Source organism: Vanessa tameamea, chromosome 7 (assembly GCF_037043105.1).
Source record: "Vanessa tameamea isolate UH-Manoa-2023 chromosome 7, ilVanTame1 primary haplotype, whole genome shotgun sequence".
Classification (NCBI taxonomy): Eukaryota; Metazoa; Arthropoda; class Insecta; order Lepidoptera; family Nymphalidae; genus Vanessa; species Vanessa tameamea.
The window spans coordinates 7,416,615-7,440,236 of NC_087315.1; the positions used below are offsets into that span (position 1 = coordinate 7,416,615).

Sequence of the window (23,622 nt, forward strand, 5' to 3'; positions counted from 1 at the left end):
TTGTGGTTTGAACGGTGCGTGAGCCGACGAGCGAGCGATTTAACATTTTAACTCGCAAGGTTGGTGGCGTATTGGGTATGTGAGGTATGGTTCATATTTCAGGTAACCGATTTCACTGTCCGACTAAAAATTTGTTTTAAAAAAAATTGAACGCTTTATAGTGAAAATATTGCGCATAAAATGTTTTATTTGGTTATATATATACGTTACATTGTAGTTAAAAAAACATCGATTTACTAATATATTGAATGATAAAATTAAAACGCAATTCAACTATTTTTTATAAACAGGAGAAGCAAAAAGCAAAGTGGCACATTAATTCGAATCACAAAAAGCATATCGTTTTTAATAAATCCCGTTCGTATAATGTTAGGTAAACAATAAAAAGAATTTACATGATGTATAGTTTATTAAAATACGCGGATAATCGAAAACTAAATTATACAATTGCATGTCTAAAATTCAAAACAGATTGAGCATGTATGCCCGTATAAAATGCGTTGTCACGTTCACAGTAGATAGATTTTCGTAATCTAATCTACCCGTATTCGATGACGAATCGAAAAGGATTATCCGAAAATTTATTCTGGTATAAATAGACAAAGACTGAAAGGGGAGGCCTTTAGCGCGTATCATAACAAATAAAACCCCACTTAATACACAAATCCTTCGGGGAAATTTATGCCACGTAGTACAGCCTTAATACGGAGGCCGTGACAGTGCTTACATATCAACTTTTGTTCACCCGTGTGGAACTCTCGTCAACTTCAACAATCAACAAACTATAATAGGGTTACGTCGGGTTAATAAATTGAAAATTTCGATGTTAAACTTTATATTTGTAATATTTCAAAATTCTCGTACTAGTAAAAACAAATTCTAATTTAGGTAGGTCATCTCAATTAAATTCTATCTTTATTACTTTCAGTTACTTAAAACAATTAAGGTTTGTACTTGAAAATAAAAGAAAAATCCTTGAAATTATAACAAAACAAAAGCTATTTGATTAACATCAATAGTTCGAACAAACAATCCCGTAAATTTCTATCACCTATTTTATCTATCGATTATTCCAATTTAAGAAAGAATAAATTAAAACAAACCCTTTATATATATATATTTGCTCCATTAATATAGAATTTCCTACAAGAAGCTGTGTTTAAGTTAGACCTTGACAAATAAACAATACGTACGTCATTATACAAGTACTTATACGGATTAATAAATTAATTGCTGATCTTTCCTATGCAACAAAATAATGTTGCATGGTGAATATATGTTTTCTTTTGTTCTCTTAATATTGAACGGAAAAAACATATCAAAATGTAGGTATTTCTACTAGTTTAGTCATTCAATATTGATTTATTTAACTATTTCCGCCTTCAATTGGAATGTACTATTTATAGGTCTGAAATGGTTTTTATTTTCAACCACTGTTTACTTACTATACGATACTTACTCCTACTTTGAATAAATATTTTCAATTATGTTAATATTTATAGGGTTATTATTGACTAAAAAATTTACGAATTTAAAATATTCAGACTACATATTTATTCATATCAAAAGCATATAATAATAACCATAAACGACAGTGAAACGGTATAAGATCTAAGATGCAGATCTCAGTGCACTTATTGTTATGCAAATAAACTTTGCAAGAGAAAGCCCATTGACCTAAATGCTATATATAGTGCCAGTCTGTAACAGGAATGTGGTTACATAATAAGAGGCAAACGGCAAAGAGTATTTTCTTTAATGTTTAAAAAATGGCATACAATTTCAAAACGCAAAGAATAACTTTGTCACGTCACTAAAAACATCTTGTATGTATGAAGGATGTTTGATAGATTATGTATATGAGTAGCTGTAGTATAAGTTTTAGCACTGTCCTTCAAGGAAATTAACTTGGGTGCGTTCAAGAGTGAATTTGCATTCCGGGCAAGGGCACTCTATCTTAGACTGCATCAGCGTTTTTATAAGACATGATTGTCGTTAAACGATTATCTATACAAAAACTATTAGATTTCAATCGTTATATCTCATAGTTTTTGACAAATTTAATAAGATAATTTTTTTGCAGAATGTAACTAATGTGATAATAATTATTACGCATGAACGGATTTATAAAAATTGATGAATAAAATTGTTAAAAGGTCTATTTCCATTACCATGATGATTACCTTAGTATACAAAATGACCTAGCATCTATTTTTGAGTGACGCAAACGTTTTTTTGCATTAAAAACTTTAATTGAATATCTGTGCGCATGAATGGCCTAAGTTAGTAACGCAATTTTCACGTCACTAGCTCGACAGTTTTTTATGCCTAAAATATTTGGAATGACAATGATACAAGACTAAATGAATGATGGCTTAAAAATCCAAACCCAAGGATAAACACATATTAATTTTTTTGAAGCATTAGTGGTAAATGAGCAGGCGCTCACTTGATGGAAAGTTACTACCACCGCCCATGGACGTATAAACTGGCTTGCAGGTGCTTTGCCAGCCTATAAGAAATGAGTAGGCTCTTCTAAAGCTGGTTCTACATAGTGGTCGTACGAGACAGAAAATGTCTGAAAAATCGCACTATTCTGGTTTGTGGATCTACACTCCGAACCGGTGTTAGCTTTTCTTAAAATAGTTTGTTAAATGACGATTCAAAAGTACTTGTAAAAGCCTACTTGAATAAAGTATATTTTGATTTTGATTTTAATCGAAGTGGTGTGGATGTAATTTGGAATTCAGATGCCGATGTCTGAAGGTGAAATTCAGTGGCTGAGATTAATCCAAAAAATTCTTCAGAACATTTCTCGTGAAAATTTCCATAGAAGATGCAGTGATCCATCATATCTGTGCAAAGCCTAAGGATACCGAAAGTCGGAAAGGGCGTGACCGTCGACAGTTAGTAAAGAAATATTGTATAATATAAATTCAATTTAAATAACACACCCACTTTTGCTAAATTATCAAAATTTAAGTTATATATTTATTATATACACTGGTTATAATAATTATCTTATGAAAAGGTAGGTCATTTCCAAGGAATTGCAGTATAAATTTTCAACTGTAAGTCTGTGCAGACTGATCATTTAAATGCGACTTATTTTAACGTAGTTAACGATTCAATATATGGAATTAATCACTATATATAAAAGTTTCAATTCACTACAGTTCAATAATCAAAACGGACATACAAAATTAGCAGCCATCGGACCGGAACGGACGGATCAAGGACCAATAGTTAACCAAAAATAGATTTATTTTCCAATATTAAACGATTGTTTTTATTGGGTGATTTTAATTTTTCTATTAGATTTTATTATCCTTACACATAATTGCTTCAAATAATCATAATGAATACGTCATGTTTAATAGTCAATCTACGATCATTCTTCTGTTCCTGTTATGAAGTAACCTTTCTATCAACTTCTCGAGATGAATTCAACAAGCCTAAATACTATACCAAACATGAGGACTGAGATGTAAAGTCCCGTGCACGTTGTAATTACATTTGTTAGCCTTTTTCTATTCGATAATTACGAAAAGTAGCTTCAAATTTTGAAATGATAGGCTAGGAAATTCATTTTTATAAAAGTCTGCTTCAATAAAGTATTGTTTGATAACAAAATCAAGTGCCTTGTGGAAAGAAGTCGTAAATAACTTTATATTTTTAAACAAATAAACAACAATCAACGATTCATTAATTACTTTAAATAAAAAAATAAGTAATAAAGAAAACCAACTAAAACGGATAATAGCCTATAACACAGTAAATTGTATGTCCGATGCACCCAAACTCTGTGACAGGCTATCGGGCGCTCTTTTTTTTAATGTATTTCTCCATAAGGTATTAATGGATTAGGCGCAATGATAATATATTCAACCAAATTTGTTTTTCAAAACCACGTTAAACATTTTTGCTTCGTTAAAATATTGAAATTGCTTTGTCAGTTTTGAAATTAAATAAAACAGTTGTGGTTTTTTGTTCTTGTTTGTTTATATTTTTGGCTAGAATTACTAATCCGATTGATATTTCATTTTCCTATTACTTTTGTTTATAGTATCAGGATAAGATTTATAAGCCAGGCATATTTGAATATTTTAACAGTTACACGAAAACTTTTCCTGTAAAACTGTCTACGAAAAAGTTCGCAACGATGAAGATTTTGCTTGTAAATTAAAAATTCCTTTAAGATTTTCGGGCTAGTATTCTGAAGATGTTATATGTATATTATAGAAACTTTAAGTAACAATCATTACTTTAATTAAACCCTAAATTTTGAACAGCATTCTAATTCTGAAAGTTAGTAGTAAAAACCCGGAGCCACGAGCACGGCACGGGGCGGCTGTGGATGCGTATGTTATAAGTATATGTCGAGTATGATCATCGCAGGGGTTTTAGGGGATAAGAATCGACCTCGTCTAAGATTCAAAACCGTTTAGCGATGTTGACCATCATCATCATCCATTTCTTAAACTATCACAATCCGGCCGTTGAACTTGTTGTTGTGAAACAATATGCAGAAATGCTAATAATTTTTAATTACCGTGTTTTTTTTGTGCGAGACTTAATCAAGTTCCACATTCACGAAACAAGATTCATAAGAGCGTCAAATCTATCAGGTGATAATGAAATGCTAGCGTTTCTGTGACCTAGATTTGTAGTCTAAAAGCGTGGCTGAAATGCCTGGCCGGATTTACTGCTTGCACGGATGCGGCGTCAGACTTAAACTGTGAAAACACGAATGCTGTATAAGCTCTCTTTTCTCTGTCATAACGATCCAAGCACTTTCTGCATGTTTCAATTACAGAAAGTTAAAACCAAAATAAAAGGTAAATTTGAATTTAATTTTAGTGGTTAATTATTCGTTGGGTAATTATTATTTGTTAAATATATTAAAAAATAAAATATGTCACGATAATTTTTTTTTTTTTTTATATTTAATTTGTTTAAAAATTTGCTAGTGACCCTCAAACCATATAGTATTAGTTATCAAACAAATAAATACATCTGTAAATATCCTCAAGTTACGTAATGTTTTCGCGTCGTATGAATTGTTAAATGTAGACTAACGTCATTTGGATCGAAATCGTACCGACAAGTGCCACTTAGTTGGCGTTCCAGCTCGTTGCGTCACTTCAGCTAACAGAAAGAATTTTTAATGCTTAAGCATATCCAAGCTCTATTACAAAAATAAAATATTGTTTGATTAATATATTTACTAAGCTATAATAAAACGGAACGTGTCTTTATTCGCGGCTTTACGTGCTTAAAATAGACTTTTCAGATCGGTAAATATAATTTAAAAATAGTCGACTACATATGAAATGTTTATTTATATATATTTAATTTTACTATCTTGATATTTCATATGAAAATTTATTTAATTTGATTTATAATAAAAATTTATAAGAAATATTAAAGTGCCGTTTGCCAAAAATCGAAAACTCTGTTTTTAAAACAATTAAACCAGATTACATTATAAGAAGTAATATGATATACGAGTATGACATCCACGTTATCTACGTATGTATCTATACGTAGCACTGCACTGCTACACCGTAACCCTATTTTCGAAATAACGTTACATTTTATAGGCTATTAAGCTGGGCTAGTACAAAGGTGCTACATCCGCAAGATGAATCTTATATATTTGTACGAAAATAGGTATACGGCCAAAATCCGATTCGTCATAAAAGTATAATAATAGTGGGTCGGGGGTGCCGCAACAACAGCGTTGACCTACACAGCGCGCGCCGCCGCGGCAGTCTTCTGTCGAGCTTTCTAATGACCTCAGGCGTTCTGTGTTGCGCGATAAAACATCCAGCCACTCTGTAACTGATAAAAACTTAACCGCTATTGAAATTGAGCTTGTTACGTGTGGTGAACATTCAAGGACAGGCGCAGTCGGATCCTTTTGAAGTTGCGTTAGGAAAATGAACCCTAACTACTAAAGGATAACTTTGTTTTTAATTAAAATTGGAGCGCAAAACCACGAAGGATTTGTAGGTAAGCATTTATTCCCAAGTAAATATAAAGTGAAGATAAATATAGACTTGTAATAAACGATCGTCTATCGACGCGACTGTTTGAAAAAATGTTTTGATATAATTTAACTTTGATATTTCATCAGGGGCTTACAGAGATTGAATAAAATCTTAAGCATTTCTTTAATGATAGCTAACTACGTCATAATTTTATATAAAATAAAGAGCTTGAATTTATCAGGTATATTGTAAATTTACATTATAATATTATATGCGTTATTTTATAATGTGTTATGTGTCTATATATATATTTAATATTAAATACCTAGTAATATATAAAGCTATTGTGAAAAATAAGTAACATATAATATGTATATCTTAAATATTCTATGTGGTTTTTATATTATGTCGCATACATACAAGTAGTTATATTTATTTTTTATATTGCAGATTTTAAGCAATGAGGAAGACGACGATATGAAAATAAACATCGCAATAATAATGTAACTATGAAAAGAATTTTTGGTTGTGCGGCAAAAAGTAATGAAAATGGCATTATCCAATTTATTTCGTTGTTGCTTTTTTTGCTTCCGATTTACCGAGCTCAAAATACCCTGGAGTGCACCGAGTTGATAAGGAATAATAAATGTTCATGTTATACATTTGAAGATGGTAAGAATATATTTTTAATTTACTTAATACAGATAGATTTGTATTTAACAGATAATATATGAATTTGCTTTACAGCTACTTATCTTGATTGTCAAGATACAGTCATAAAGAATATTAAAAATGCTCTCAAAAGAGTAACAAATGTATATTCTTTTTCTATTTACGATCTCGACGGCAGCGAAGAAGCTTTGGGACCACATTTTATACCGCAAGGCGCTTGTATCAAACATATACACATATCGCGAACTAATATAAGAGACATGGACGATGAAACATTTATGCCACTGAGAAAGTGCCTTGAAACATTAAGCATTGTATCCAGCAAAATTAAATTCATACCACAAAAAGCACTCTCCGGCATGCTAAAACTAATGTCTCTTGATTTAGTTTCAAACAATATTGAAGAAATTCAAAGCTATAGTTTTTATGGACTACCATTAGTAAAATTAAATATTAAAGGAAATATAATTCGGCGCGTATCTGATACTGCATTTATAACTTTAGAGTCGACACTTTCTGAAATAGATCTTAGTGAAAATAATCTTACGTCATTCCCAATCATTTCTTTGGCCAATTTAAAACATCTTCGTACGTTAAAATTAGCTTGGAATGAAATACATTCAATCGAAAACTTAGAAAATTCTAATCTTTTGTCCTTAGAATATTTAGATTTGGATTCCAACAATTTTGAATTTATTTCTGAAGACTGCCTTAAATTTAGTCCGTCCCTACGAGTGTTATCATTTCATTTTAATTTTATTTCTAACATTCATCATCGAGCATTTTATTCACTTATTAATTTGAAATCATTAGATTTGAGTCATAATAGAATCAAAGTATTACATACAAATCTTTTTCAAAACAATAAAAAAATTGAATTTATAGATTTAAGCCATAATCATTTGCATCATATTCATGGCCTACTTTGCAATATGCCGTCTCTTAGTAGAGTATTTTTAAGCCATAATAATATACTTGAAGTGCCAATAGATTCTTTTTTTAATTCTAGTAAAATTAGTATAATACACTTAGATAAAAATTGCATACATACAATAAATAGTGAGAGTTTTAGTGATTTAGAAAATTTAGAAGAGTTGCAGATAGATTTCAACTATTTAAATCAAGTGCCACATAGTATTTTGTCAAACAATAAGAATTTAACAAAATTAAGATTAGACAATAATAAATTTAGTGATTTAAATAATAACACATTAGTTTCTCTAATAAATCTGAAAGATCTTAGAATTAATAATAACGAGCTCAAACATATTGCAAAAAATATTTTTAACAATTCAATTTACTTAGAGGAAATTCATTTAAACCATAATAAAATAACTTCCATTGAGTCTGGGACTTTTGAGAAAATGTCGAATCTTAAATTTATAGCATTACATAATAATAAACTAATAGATATCGACAATATATTGCCCATAATAAATTCTCAATTAACATTACTTTTCCTCGAATTCAACCAATTATCTTCTATAAGTCATATAGTACTGGGACCACAAAGAAGGCTACATCAACTGAACTTAAAAAATAATCACTTAAAATTTTTATCAAAAGCAACGTTCAGTAATCTTACGTACCTCACACGATTAGAAATGAGTCATAACGAACTTTTAATAATCGACGATTTTTCATTTCAACGTTTGAATTCAGCGCGATATTTAGACTTGCAGCATAATAAAATTAAAAATATAACATCTTATACGTTTTTTGGTTTAAGCGAATTAGAAGACTTAGACCTTTCAAATAATAAAATAGTTTTTATTTTTGATATGGCTTTTAATACTTTGAAGAAACTAAGAAGCATAAATTTATCTTTTAATCCCTTAAAAATACTTAATAAAAACCTTTTTCAGCAGGGATTGCCCCTAAGTTCTCTTTTATTAGATAATTCAGAAATAGAACTAATAGAAAATGGTACTTTTCAAGGCTTAAACAATTTAAAATATCTTTCCCTTCGGAACAATTCTCTAAAATCTAGTGATTTAATGTGTCTTAACATCCCGGGTTTAAAGTATTTATCACTATCATATAACATTCTCGATCATTTACCTGTAGAAACATTTTTAAATCTTCCACTTTTAGAAATCCTTTTACTGGAACACTGTAATATAGAGAAAATTATAGAAGGTAGTTTCATTAATAACAATAATCTCTTTAAAATAAACATTGCACAAAATATTATCAGTGATATACCGGACAAGTTATTTAGTACATTTAACTCTATTACTGAATTAAATATTAGTAACAATTTTTTAGATTATATACCATACAGTATGTTGGATAACTTCACTTTAATAGAGACACTTGATATAGCCGATAACTTAATACCTAAAATTGAAATAAGTGGTTTAGAGAAACTCACCAAATTAAAGTCTTTAATATTACGTAAGAATGAAATACAGACAATTTCGTGTAGTAAAAAAATTATACTAAATGAATTAATACAATTTGACATTAGTTTCAACAGACTAGACAATTTACCTGAATTTATATTTGATAATTTTCCAAATATTCAAAACATTAATATCTCACACAATAACATAATGCACTTCGATTTTTTACTTTCTTATAAAAAGGTAGGGGTATCATTGATCAATATAGATCTAAGTAGAAATCCAGCAGTAAGTTGGACATCAACAAGAAAAGTAGACAATAGTACCCTTATAGACAGTTTATATGAACTACACATTAGCTTAACAAATCTTACAAATATTGAAGATATCACGTTTGAATTATTTACAAATTTACAACATCTTTATTTGCAATTTAATAAGATTCGACGTTTATCGATAAGCCCATTCTCTAAATTAATTTTTCTTGAGAGTTTAGATTTAAGTTTCAACAGAATTACTCATTTAAAAACAAGCAACTTTCGTGGTCTAATTAAACTAAATTCATTGTGTCTTTCTAATAACAATATAGAATCGATGGAATCTTTCGATGAAGATTTAAGTAATCTGAAACTTTTAGATCTTTCGTATAATAAATTACAAAATATAATAAATGAACATTTAATTAATTTAAAAGAATTAACGGTCCTAAATCTATCTTTCAATAATTTAAAGTATTTATCAGCTACAGCATTTAATAATTTAAATAAAATAATTCAAATTGATCTGGAACACAATAAACTTCAAACTATACCATTGGACCTTCTTACGTCAATAGAAACTCACATTCAAGATATATTAATAAAAGGTACATAATTAAAGCTAATAATCAAGAATTATGTTTTATATTTTATCGAAAAATAGTTAAGGTTATTAAAATCGCGTCTATTTCAGATAATATAATTATATGTCGATGTCAAAAGAATAATACCTGGACTTGGATACAAGATCACCCAAAAATATTTAAGTCATACGAAGTGATTTGTTTTAACGAAGATTATCCGAAAGAAAAATGCGATTTTCCTTTGATCGTTCAATTGTCCATTGACAAACATAATGATAATTCTATTTTATTAACATGGCTAATAAGAAATCGTACAGCGATAAAGGCTCTTAAAATTTTGTATTACAATGAAAACCTAGACTCTGATGTGAGTATAATATCGACATTCAATCATTAATCCCTTGTTCAAATGGTAAATTCAAATACACATCAGCTACAAAGTCCTGAATCATGCCTAATAGAGCAATCATTCAATTTTATTTAAAATCCATTGTTACTTAAAAACTTACCCATCCATATTGTTACAGGTAAAACTGAAAGATGTTGATAAAAATTCAAGTTCGTTCCTTATAACTAATCTTCTACCAAATATGAATTACATTGTATGCGTCTTAACCGTGTATGAAAATACGATGATAAATATCGATGAAGAGAATATATCAGTGATTAATGAAACAGATCACGGATTAATCAACATTACGTCGAAAATGAGACGCAACATCGCGGCTTCTATAATCGCGCAATCACCAGCTAGTGAATGTGGTTCTTTTGATACGAACAGAAAACCTTTAGCTAAAATTAAAACAAATAAGGGATTCAAAATGTCTTCTATTTTAAATAGACGCACTGGTTTAATTGTAGGTTGTTGTTTAGGTTTTGTAGTATTTTTTGTCATGGTCACTGTTTTATTATACACTAAATTTAAAGAAAGAAAACGTATAGCCAAATCCGATCCAGCTTGGTCAGAAATGAATGACTATCATTCTCTGCAGAGTAAAGAAGATATTTTACAGCATTCAACGACAGCCTCTACGGATAATATCTTATTAGGAATGACAAAAAATCGCAATATATCTTTCGAAAAAATAAAGTAAATTTGAGAATAGTGTTGAATATTAAATTTTGACTCGCAATTATTATCGTTTAGTTATATATTGATAGATAAAATTTTTAACATTATGACAATAGATGCTGTAAAATGATTACTTTTGGAGCAATAGTTATTAGAAAAGCTTAGTTGTATTTTATAGAAAAATAATAGAATGTATAGATAGAAAAGTTAATGATTATAATTGTAGATATTATTAGAAATTTGGTAGGTAGTAGATGAAAATATTTATTAAATTGTTACCACATATCTATTGTTTCTTTTACTTGCTTCATAATTGAATATTTATTAATAATAAAATAGCAAATTTAAATAAAATATTACAATAAATTAACGAAACTAACATTTCGAATGAACGTCATATAATATTGAAAATTTTACTTGTATTTTTTTCGTATCAGAAGTCAGTGCGTGTGTGACTTAAATAAAATAAATAATGAAATCACGTTAGCTTGAATCAACTTATAACAAGCCGACGTGGCAAATAAGTGAGTGTTCGTGGGGACTTGGTGACTATCAATCGATCTACTTATATTTCAAGAAGGATTAAGAACTTTACAGCATGAAATTATGCAAGGAACGGTGATTAAAATTGAATAAAAAATCGTTAATTCATCGATTTATTGATATTAAAAAAATACGACACAGTACGGCGCGAGTTGTTATAGTGGACGCGCGTGGCTCACTCCGCTTGACACGTCGTGTTTTTATTTACGCGTTAAGTAATTATAAAAACTAAACAATCGAAGTAATAAAAACAGGGTAACTCCTGGCATCAGGAGACCCGTTATATTATTATGAATTCTACCCCAACGTCCCAAAACTCCCAAATGTCTCAACCATCTACACAGTTACTACCGGCACCGACCAACACAAGTTATGCGAATGTGACCTCGTTAACATGTTGCCCCAAGAAAGATCAAGCCATTATATTGGATTCAATCGATGGAATAACACTCAGGGAGTACCTTATTGCATTATCGACTATTATAACAGCGGCATCTATACGTTTTATTTCCCGTATATCGAATGCACGAATATGCATATATCTAGATTAAAAAAAAACAGCTGACAACACAGCTAAAAATTTTTTTTATTGGCAAATATTTATACAAATTCCTAAAAATCCGAGATACTGGTCTGGGTGTAAACCATGAACGGAGAAAGTATAGAATATTTAATTAGCATCCTGTCCAATGAGCGTACGCGCATTTTTGTCAACTGTCACTGTAGAGGCACTGAATATATGTTCACTTTGATAAAAATGAAAATACTATACGAAAGCCTTATAAGGTCATAAAAAGCTACGAAGACAATTTTATTAAAAGGTACGTCAACATTTTGATTCCACACATTTGATTGTTACCGTGTCAAGTTTTGCATAGATTCTTTTAAATATTCATTAATTTTACATATTTTTATTATTTTTAATATATTGATTTAAATGGTGATTACTCTGTTCTAATTGTAAATGATCGTTCAATCAAACGTTTTTCACATGGCAACTTTATTAAAATACATAATCAATAATAATGATTATTCATGTAAATAATTAATCGTATGAATGTGAAATATAATAAAATTAAAATATGAAACGTAGCTCCGGAGAAGTTAGTATTAAATATGTAAAAAAAAAAACTAAATTTTAGTAATAAATAATATGCGGGCTCAATTTATTTTATTAGCGTTACCACAAAGGGGCATTGCCCTTTATCACAAAGCGAAGCCCGCAACCTGCCTTTAGCATGTATATTGTATAGTATAAAGAGTTATTATAATATGTTTTTGATTATATTATGTATTATTGAATACATTTATATTACCAATACATTGAATATAACATGATCTAAATGAAGGTCGTGTAGGTGTTAGACACTTATCCTAATTGACACTTAAAGGCTTACACCCTGGGAAATGAGCTAATGAACGCATTTACTATTGACGCCTTGGATTATGAACATGACACTAAGCCGATAATGGAAGTATCTGGTAAGAGAAAGATTATTCGGTATATTCAATATTATCCCAATATCCTATGAATATTGCAAGATTATTATATCCATGATAACTAATTAACTAGCCATATTACAAGAAATGCTGACAATATTAAAGATAAATAATATTTATATATAGGATTTTATATCATAAACTAAAAGTATCAACTATGTAAACAATATAATGGTTTAACATCATTGCTTTTTACAGTTCAAACTAAGAACTAGTGAAGTAAAAAATTAATAAAAAAAAATATATTATTATAATTATATATTATTAATGCTAAAAGCTTCAAAATAAAATTTCAATAATCACATCAATTAAGTATATGATATATTTTTCATTTTGTGTTCAATATTTATGAGTATCTTAACTTTAAATCCTTCCTTTGATAAGTTTTATTTGAGGCTTTATTAACCCTGTTTGGTTTAAGCCTCGGTGACATGGGCAAAGGCATAATAATAAATCTTCTTTAGCTACTATTTCATATTTAGTATTTTTCTTTACAAAGTAGCTTATTAAGAAAGACAATTTATGACAATGAACTGATGACAGGTCTGTATAGGCCATGATACGATGGAACATACCACAGTTACTAATTTAATGCTCTTAATTTATTCCATTTATTATTTTTACATAAGTTAAGGCATTACTCCGGTTTAACTGCACGGTATTAGGGCGCCGTGGAGACAAGACTGACTCGTATGCGGTTACGGCAGACGGCATGGCGCTCTGCCCCTCTGCGCCACCGCTCTCTACTTCCTCGTGTGCGTACACCATATACTTTGTAAATTTTTATTATAATAATAAAAGAAAATATTAAATTATTTAATAAAATTCTGTATCTTTATGTATTTTACTGAATATTTATTTATTTTCTTTAATTATAAATAATTTAATTATCTATCTATTTCGATGTTAAACATCTACCAGGCTTTACGTTATGGTATTTCTTTTTATCTATATTTTTAATTTGATAACAAAAACAATATAAAATAATGATGCTTTCAGGATATTTGGGGTCTACAAACATATCAAAGTGAATTTTCTACATAAATAACTTGCAATGGTTTTTTCAAGTGACAAACGTATAATTTAAAAAAAAAGCAACTTTATTTTTTATTTACTATGCGATGAACCAATTGACAAAAGACGTTCCCTTTTATACAATTATTATACGCATTAAAATTTGAAAACGTGGTACGACATATTACTTCTTGTAAAAGGTAAAAAAAATATCCATATAGGCAGAACACACAAAAATTCCTCCCACATATCCTCTTGAAACGGATCAGACGTATCTCGTGGCTTAAAAAAGTGACACTTAACCTATTTTAAGATCTTACTCGACTTTACCTTACTTCAAAAATGTCTACAAAGAAGGTATTTAAACGCAAAGGTGTAATATTTTGTACTCGCAAATTACGTATAACATTTTTATTAATAAAATGGAACGACTGGTTTTTAATATATTAGAAATATTATACCTACATGAATTCAGAAAATATATCAATGGCAATAGGTATTGAAAGCAAATTATAAATATTTATTATAAGTCATTTTATATAAAACACTAGCGACTCGCCCCGACTTCGCACGGGTGCAAGATACTAAATATACCACTAAATATACAAAATTATAACTTTTTGTCATTAGACAACACAAACCGCTATGTCCGTGCATTTTAAATCTGTAATATCTTCGACAATATTCATTTAAATTATATGCTGTAAGGGGCCATATCGATGTATATGTAATACACAATCTATTTAAAGGCACTTAATTGGATAAGGATTAATGCTGTATTGCTTAAAATCGCTTCGAAAATAAGCTATTATTTCTCATGAAAAGTAAAGTATAAAAAATGGTTATTGTGGCCTAAGAGATAGACATATACCATCGGGCACGTTTTTGAAAACTTTTTAAAGGTGTAGTTTAAGTTTGGTAAGGTTGCTGGTTCAAAGCACGCTGAATTTTGTGTGATTGTTTGTGTTTATAATTCTCTCGTCTTCGTGAAGGAAAACATCGTTAGAACATGTATGAAACATGTCGGTTGCATGTTTTGTATTAGTCTGCTTCACGTCTTTCTACCAACTCGTATTGGAACAGCTTGCTTGTACGTATATATTAATATAGTAGAATATTTACAGGCTGTTATTTACAACTTCTAATATGTATTGACATTGTGACTCCAAAAATAATAATCACATCCAAATATAGTGTAGAATACACACAATCTAAGTCGCACATTGGTCGTGAGTGGCTGCACAGATATTACGTTTGATATAAAAGTAACCAATCTAACGCCCGAAACGAAAAACGTTTCGGTGTGTTGTATCAATAGGTAAATAGTCAATTATTTTTGTTATTTTTACTGTTCACAAAGGTCTCGAGTTTCGTCAGGCAACGAAGGTTGAACACGATTCATCATTTTCGTGGCTTAGGGCAGTTAAAATAATTCATGACAACGTAACATTAAACAGAGTTATTATACCTACGTCTGAGGATTTTTTTAAAAGTTAAAAATATAATTGAATATTCGTACAAAATACATACTAAAACATGAATTGAATATATATATATATATATAGACTTGTAAGTATAATCAATTATTAAGTATCATATGTGAAACAATATTTAAATGTAATAAAATAACAGAAATTTAATGCACACATACAATAAAAAAAAGTATAAAACTCAGTTTACAAAAAGGCAACGCATCTATGTTAAATTTTATATATGTAAACGAATAAACTAAATGTTACAATAGTGACATAATTTTCTTACATTATTTAACGGCGGACTCAGCAATGTGAATCGTGATACAGTTCTCAAGCACCCACCGCACTCATCTCCACTATCTACACAAGTTTATTTATACTGTGGTTCGAGTTCCTTTGGCCACTACATTTCAGTTCACTGCTATCTTTTTCTCCATCATCTAGTACTTTGATTCAGTCGAGTTTGTCTTACTTGAGTCCAAATATGGTAGTTGAAATACGTTAGTTGTAGGTTTATTATTCATAACGACCTTGACACGTATATAGTCCCATAATTATTAAGTAGCTGTAATTAATATATCGATAAGATATTAGGGAAACAAAAGAATACACTTCCTATCCTTTTTTCAGTCGTTTTGTGGACCCTTTGACAAATATTAGCAAACAGTAATAGATAAAACATAATCGTACTTGAGGTTTATAGATTTTGACATCTCCAGCGATAGGTTATATTATTTCTGACCTTTTATAAATAAGTCCCAGAACAGTAGCTATCTTTTTGGTTATTTAACAACTGAAAAAGTCAGCGGTAATAATTATACCGCTCGACTTTAACAGAACCTATTATAAAAAAAAACTTTCGGAAAATAGTTAAAGAAAAAAAAAAAACTACATTGATACTACTTTGTACAAGTTGAAATTATGAAGGAAAGTGCCTTTGCTGACCCGCTCCGCTGAAAAAAATCGAGGAGGAAGCGTCGCGCTATGGGCACCTTCTCCTCCCGCCGTAAGCGTTGCCTGCACAGGCGGGCCATCCATTATGCGTTATGACTTCAATCCTCTCATCATCACAGAAAATAGGTGAAAAATCCCAGATTTTTGTTGCGGGCTGATATATGAAGGCGAAGCCGTGGTTTCGTAATTTAAGTGTGTTAAAAAAGGTGACTTCAAAATTATAACAAACTATCGAGTGGCTACGTCACTATTGTAAATTGTTGATCCAACATCGCTTGATAAATAATCCAAGGAAACCTACGTACATTTTGGAAGAAAATCACACATATTGCATTACTAAGATAGCATATACCACCTAGCTAGTTCAACAGACGGAAAAAAACGGATGTAGAACAATATTTTGAAATAAGGTTTTTTAACAAAGTAATTGGATAAAAGCTGTATAGTATCTTTTTATCACAGCCAGTAAAACCTTTGAGTTGTGGGGGTCGCTTCCACAAATAAATTATGCCTTCAAAATAATTCACTATGAGCTAAATTGTGTATGGGTCGTCGGTCGGTCCGAATAGCTATCAACGTTTCCGTGCGGTAAATTGTATTACATAATGAACCCACAGTTTTCTTATACCAATTCTACAAGTAAAGAGACGGAAAACAAATATGATTGAATGCGACATAATCTCACGCCGAAACGATTTACTGCAATAACAATGTACATAAGACAACCAAAACAAACGAATGTAATCTAAATAAAAGTAATTTACATTCATATAACCATAAGCTCTAAATTCCAATTGATAATTATTATTATAAGTATTCCAATATTTGATTTGATATTTGTTCAAATAATAATAGAACTCCTACACACATGAGAGCACAGACGTGATATCGACGCCGATCCACTATCTCGACTCTTTTTGCTAATAGATTCATTTGTATTCAGGTTGCAAGTGGGCACTGTAACGAACATCGAGGGAGCTGACGTTCAGGATACAATTACCAGTGTTAATATTTACCAACTGACGCCGACGACTAATTGCTACGTCTGCAGCGTAACGCGTTACCTTCAAACGTTTCGTGTACAACTAGACGCTCGGAGAAATTAGCTTATTAAGTGTGAGAAGACAGTACTTGTTGAATTGTGTTTGCGCAGCAAAATTGTGCAAAAACATAGCGAGTGAATTAATATACGTGATATGCTAAAGTATTAAGAGTATTATCCTTGATGAAGAAATATTATGTAGATTACTTTAATCAATTTTGTTGTTAGAATGTATGAGAATAATTTCGTTTGACATTTACGTTTATTTTAAAATTAATTATAGAGATCGGCTTATTCTCCACGCTCCTCTTAATGATGCAACAGAAAGTAGTCGTGATGATGGTATGAGACCTGATGGACTAACACTGGTTTCCTGGGAACGGGCTCTAGTGTGGGACGTAACATGCGTTGACACATTGACCCCATTTCCTATCAGGTAAACAATGTTAAGAGCCCATACCGCTGCAGAAAAATCTGAAATGAGCAAACAATGAAATTTTCGTATTTTATTCCAAATTATGATTTGTCCAATTTGCTATTGAAACGAGAAGGTCGACCTTGGAGTAATAGTGCAAAAACTTTTTTAAAATTAAAACCTCGCCATATTACCTCCACTCGTGAAAAGAGGGCCGGTTAATTTTTTGCCAAGAGAATCGAAATTGCGATTAAACTTGGAAATACTGCAAGCATGCCTGCCACCATTACACGCGATCGTGATATGTACAATAACTATGTATAATTTTTATCTGTATATCATTAAGACTTTAATATAAATGAATGTTGTAACTCTTTAAAAAAAGTGTACTATTAGCTTAAAATATTTGTTCATAAGCAAAACATCACATAAATATATCCAAAGTTACAAGTCCAGAACAAAAATTCAAACACACGCCTAAATGGCTTAAAGCGATGATACTAGAAACGAATTAGTTTGTTTTCTATCGTGATTGTATTTGGACAACATCAAAATTGTTAATTATTCGTTATAGAGTTATTAAATTTAAAATCCATCCATGGAACGAATATGCTATAAATGAAAGCAATTCATTTAAAAGTCCAAAACAGTTTATACTTTAAACTTGTTCCTATAAAATTATGCTGAAACAATTCAGTGAAATTGATTTTTCAATTATTCATAAGCACAGAAAACGCTTGCCTAAATCCTTGAGTCTCGTAAATTATTGTCGCATTGTGTTCTGATACAATACATAGCTGAACGCTTTGCGAAGGACATGGGCCATAAAAAATTGGGCACAAGCCAAGCTCCAGCATTTAAAGTTTACCCGGCAGCAACAATCGGAAAATAACTTGCCTTCAATGTAATATGTGTTCTATCTATCTATATATTCAAGAACAAATCTATTGTTTCTCTGTGTTGAATTTTTTTGTTATTTTTACAGTCATTTTTAGGTACTAAATATAAAACACATCACTTTAGTAACTGGAAGAAGATATCTAGACAGCTTCGTAGGTCTAGTGTTTTATAAAGATTTTCTGTCAAGAAGTTTTTTGTATAATATAGAGGATTAATATAGAGGATCATAATATAGAGGAATTGAATAGTATTCTTTTTAAAGATTAAATATTAACTCAGAACCGTAAGAAAAATACATTTTATTACAACGTAATATTTATATATTACATACTTTCAATACAATAAATTATTGAATTATTTAGTTTAAGGGTAAGTAAGATATTTTTTACTTCTTTTATAAAAACCACCGAACGATACAAAAACATTCACTAGTTCATAAAAAAGAGCTGAATGCTTGTATTCGTATAATTGTGGCTGAATACCTGTAATATTAGATTATTTTTGTTTATTTTAATGTACTAAAGCTTTGCATAATATTTTGTTATGGACTTAGTTGAGGAAATAATTTGAATTGACTTTTACTGGTAGTATTTTATGAAATAAATGCAAGTATATATATTAAAAATATTTGTAGTAGTAGTGAAAAAAGGTTTATTAAAAGTAGAACTGGTGCAGGAGAGCTGGTTCGTTATTTGCCCAGAGGATCGAAAAGGCGATTCAACGGGGAAATATTACTAGCATTCTTACCACCATTCCACGCAGTCGAGATTTATACAATAACTATTTTTAATTCATATTTGTATATATTTAAGTACTTAACGTTAATAATTCTCAGGTAAATCAAATATTTAAGACGCTTAAGTGTTAAATAAAACTGAGTGAAGCTGCTATACATGTATTTTTTGTAACAAATAATTAAAATAAAAGCTTGCTCAAAATAATAAATAAGCAGACATCTAGATAGATAAACTGATGCATGAGATCACTTTTACCTCATACCTAACCTTTTTACTTTAGAAAGGGAGAATGTGCTCACTGTAGCCGATAGCGCATAGCCCCTTGTCTAAGGGAGAAGTTTTTGGTAGCAAGTAATAGTAATAGTAGTAAATGTATCTTTCTTTCAAAAATAAAATAATTTCTTTAACTCACTCTCCTCGTTTCACCCGGAACATAGCAATACAAAGTATTGATATTTGAATGGAATAACTAATGAGCGGGTGGTACTCACCCGACGAGCCTCTACCAACGCTATGTATTAATAAGCAGTAAAAACTCAAATAGTCAAGGCAAAAGGTTAATGTTATATACCGTTTTCTAATGTACATATTATTTAAATATAAAACCAGCATATAAAGTTCATCTTTCTGTAATAGTTTTAATTAGAACCATCAGATAATATATCATGTTCTGAATAACGATGTTTTTGTGATAATTATTTTCATAAAATTAATGATATTATAATTCATATCTTAATACAAAATTCATATTCTTTTTTCAAAATCGGATATTATAGAAGAAAAGAATATACCTGACATTGTCATGATGTAGTTAATTATAAGCGTTGCCGGGAAATCCCCACCCTTACCTAGTCATTGACAAAACTAGCAGTGCATTGGAAATGTCAATACAATTTCCAATGCGTTGCTAACCGTGAAACTTAATAAGTGATGTTGCTCGCGACTGTAATGATACCCTTGAAATGTTCTTTAGAATCAAAATTACTTACTCTAGTTCAATATTTTCAATCTTGCTATTACTTTTGTATGTTTATAGGACATCTAATTACGTCATTAGGACACCTTCGCTCTAATCCAAAACACTTAGATGTTACATAATATACCTGTCAAACCCAATAGGTCTATACCTAATAGTCCAATATATCTTCGTAGTACGCAGATAATGTGGACTGAATCAACATTGTGTGTACGTATTTCGACGCAGTATAAAGGATGAATATTAATATGTGTATTTAACACCTGCATGATTCCAACAATCATATTATGACCTGGTAAGTGGATACTATGTTATTTTAACATCCTTATTTAATATTGTTGTTATCGGATTTTTGATTCTATCATTTAACAAATAATTTTGAAAATTCCTAATGTCGTATATCTGTCTTATAGAATTTGTTATTGTTGTTTGAATACTGGACTTGGATATTTGTATATACTTGAAATAGGTATCAAGTAGGTAGGTAACTATTTGTGAAACTTGATGTAAATAACTACAAATATGTTGTTATAGGCTATATAATACGAAGCTCAAAAGCGAACAAAACTACAGTCATGCTTTTGAAATTCACATACATGTTATTACAGAGGCCAATGAAGAGAAAGAAATTCGAATGTTAGCAGATAACATATCTTCGCGTTCGAGTTCCCATATCGCAAAATATTCTTAGCAATTTCTTGTGACGAAAATCAACTTCATTAAAAAAAACACTTCAAAAATGTCCATATGTAACTAAAAGGTTTAAATTAATACTTATTTATTTAAACAGCTACTTTTGGGAATCAGTGTCTAAACCAATTCGCCTTGCTTAGGTTAAAACTAAAGAAGGTCATACTCTTCATAACCAATCACTCCAACACTGAAGACAACTCAACTGGTTTTCAACAGAAATCTGAAAACCTGGATCCTGAAAAATAGGCTTGAAAATCAATAACGTATACAATACATGAAACAAACAAACGTTTAATTTCACTATCCATAAAATTACAACATAATTGTATGTTTCTGTTTATTTTTCATCACGTAATGTTAAAGTACTGTGAGATTTTGTTACAGGACAGCGCCGCCTCGCCTGCATATATTAAAAGTTTTGCTGATTAGTCTAGGTCTACGTTACATATGTATGTAATTCCTCCCAGGATACATTTAACTGGTAATTTCAGCTGGAGCCCTAAAATTATGCTTTTTAATCTCTGAATAAAATATAATACATAAAAATAAATTCATAAATAACGATACAGTGAGTATGAGTTCAGTGATTTTTTAATAGAAATATTTAAAACTACGTCCAGAATAAATATTAATTTTAATTTTTTTATGTCCTCTACTGAAGTACAATTAAATTGTCTTTGATCATCAGGTTTTAGGCAAAAATAGAAGCCTATCTCCTTCGTTGGACTCAAGCGTCATACCATTTTTCAACAAATTCGGTTCAGTGACCGTGAAATGGCAACAGACAGGCAAACAGGCAGACATACAGAATCATTTTCGTGTTTATAATATTATTACGTAAGATATAAATAGTATAGAATATTTGAATTGAATATGTATCGTTAAAATTTCTGTCGACATCTTTTAAGTAAAATTCACATAAAACTATGGAAAATATAAGATGTGATAGAAATATATTATGTAGAAATTGGTAGCCTTCTGTTTTAAGGAACTTGTTTGTTTAGGAAACAAGTTCCTAACACCCTAGTACCAAAACATAAGCAAAGAAATTGTAAAAATTGATGTCAACTTTTCATGGAATAATATTTGATAATATTAACAACTATAATATTGTATAGAACAATACAATTTATTAATTTGCGTTTGTAATTTAAAATTAAATAATGCAAAAAAAAAAGGATGATCGCAGTTAAAACCTGAATTAAATATTTTATATTAAACTACTAACTACTAATAATTTTTATTTTGTTCTGTATATATATACTCGCAATAAAAAAATACTTTCCTAACATTAATTACTACGACTTCGTAATATTCCAACGGCATGACACTGAGATAGGTCTAGAGCACCTCGCCCCTCTCGTTAAATATTCACATGCACTTGACGGGTCGACCTGGCTTACGTTAATTATGAAATCTCATTTGAGAGCGAACCTACACGTTTGAGTAATGGCCTCTGAAATGAAAAGTTTTTGTCGAATATAAAAATCTTACGTAACGAACGGTTACGTTAACGTGTAATTAAATTTTTGCTAAATGTTTTGGTTAAGTTTTCAGGATGTCACCTGAATTCCAAAGAAAGTGTTGTTTATCTCAAAGTAACGTACTCATTACGTTAACGTTACGTATTCATTTAATTTTAAAAGAATTTTAATTTTCCTCGATGTATTCGTGTCTTTTTTATTTGCATGCAAATGACGACCGCTCAATTGCGTGTGAAGCTCACGAACCGTTTACGTAATCATAATAACTTACAAAAAAGTAAAAAAATACATTGAAAATTGCAATTTAAAAAGGTAGGTATGTTGTAATTTAAAAAACACTAATAGTTGTAATTTAAAAAAACTAAATAGTTTTAACACTGAATACTGTTATTTTGTACTAATATGTCTAAAACAGAATTAAACAGAGAATAACAATACTTACAATAATTAAAAGTATTTTTTAAATATTTATGTAGATAACAACAAAGATATATTAGGATCCTATATGTCATACTGTTAGGATAAACTTCTCGTATTAAAAAATAATTTCGCATAGTGATTTATATGTCGCCGGTTCGATTCTGATGTCTTTTTCATTTTGTAGATGTTTGAGGATTTCGGGGCGTGCCAGAGGGTTCTTTTCGCTTCCCATCACAAAGGAAGAGTCATTCGGTCTGCTTTTTACTTGATTTTAGATAGATATCTTTCGATTAATTTGAAAAATGTCAAACTTAGTAATGATTGCAAGTTAGGGGAAGAGGGGGTGGCAGCTAAGGAAAAAAATAAGAGAAGCGCTAGACCAGTTTTGAATCTATAACTTGATTAAGATCTAAGCAATCTACTACTGGAACATTTCAATTAAAGATGATACTAAAAAATTAAATATTGATTAGCACTCAGAATTTTCTAGCTTTATTCCTTCGTTGTATAAACTTTACATTATATTGAAACTCAAAGAAAACTTAT

At 30.1% G+C, this 23,622-nt stretch overlaps 1 protein-coding gene across 1 annotated transcript; it reads left to right on the forward strand.

Annotated features, from left to right (window-relative positions):
* Nucleotides 1–5,756: 5,756 nt before the first annotated feature.
* On the forward strand, nt 5,757–11,208 carry LOC113401273 (chaoptin-like). The gene is made up of 5 exons (XM_026641110.2): nt 5,757–6,015; nt 6,444–6,665; nt 6,741–9,875; nt 9,962–10,218; nt 10,379–11,208. Exons 2-5 carry the CDS (start codon nt 6,503–6,505, stop codon nt 10,943–10,945), a joined length of 4,122 nt encoding a protein of 1,373 aa, XP_026496895.2. The 5' UTR covers nt 5,757–6,015; nt 6,444–6,502; the 3' UTR covers nt 10,946–11,208.
* Nucleotides 11,209–23,622: the final 12,414 nt, after the last annotated feature.

Bases quoted from the DNA above. Each gene is read 5' to 3' on its own strand.
- LOC113401273 (XM_026641110.2), top strand. From the start codon at position 6,503: ATGAAAAGAATTTTTGGTTGTGCGGCAAAAAGTAATGAAAATGGCATT. The intron at 9,876-9,961 runs GTACATAATTAA...CGTCTATTTCAG, and splicing joins TCAAGATATATTAATAAAAG to ATAATATAATTATATGTCGA. The intron at 10,219-10,378 runs GTGAGTATAATA...ATATTGTTACAG, and splicing joins ATGAAAACCTAGACTCTGAT to GTAAAACTGAAAGATGTTGA.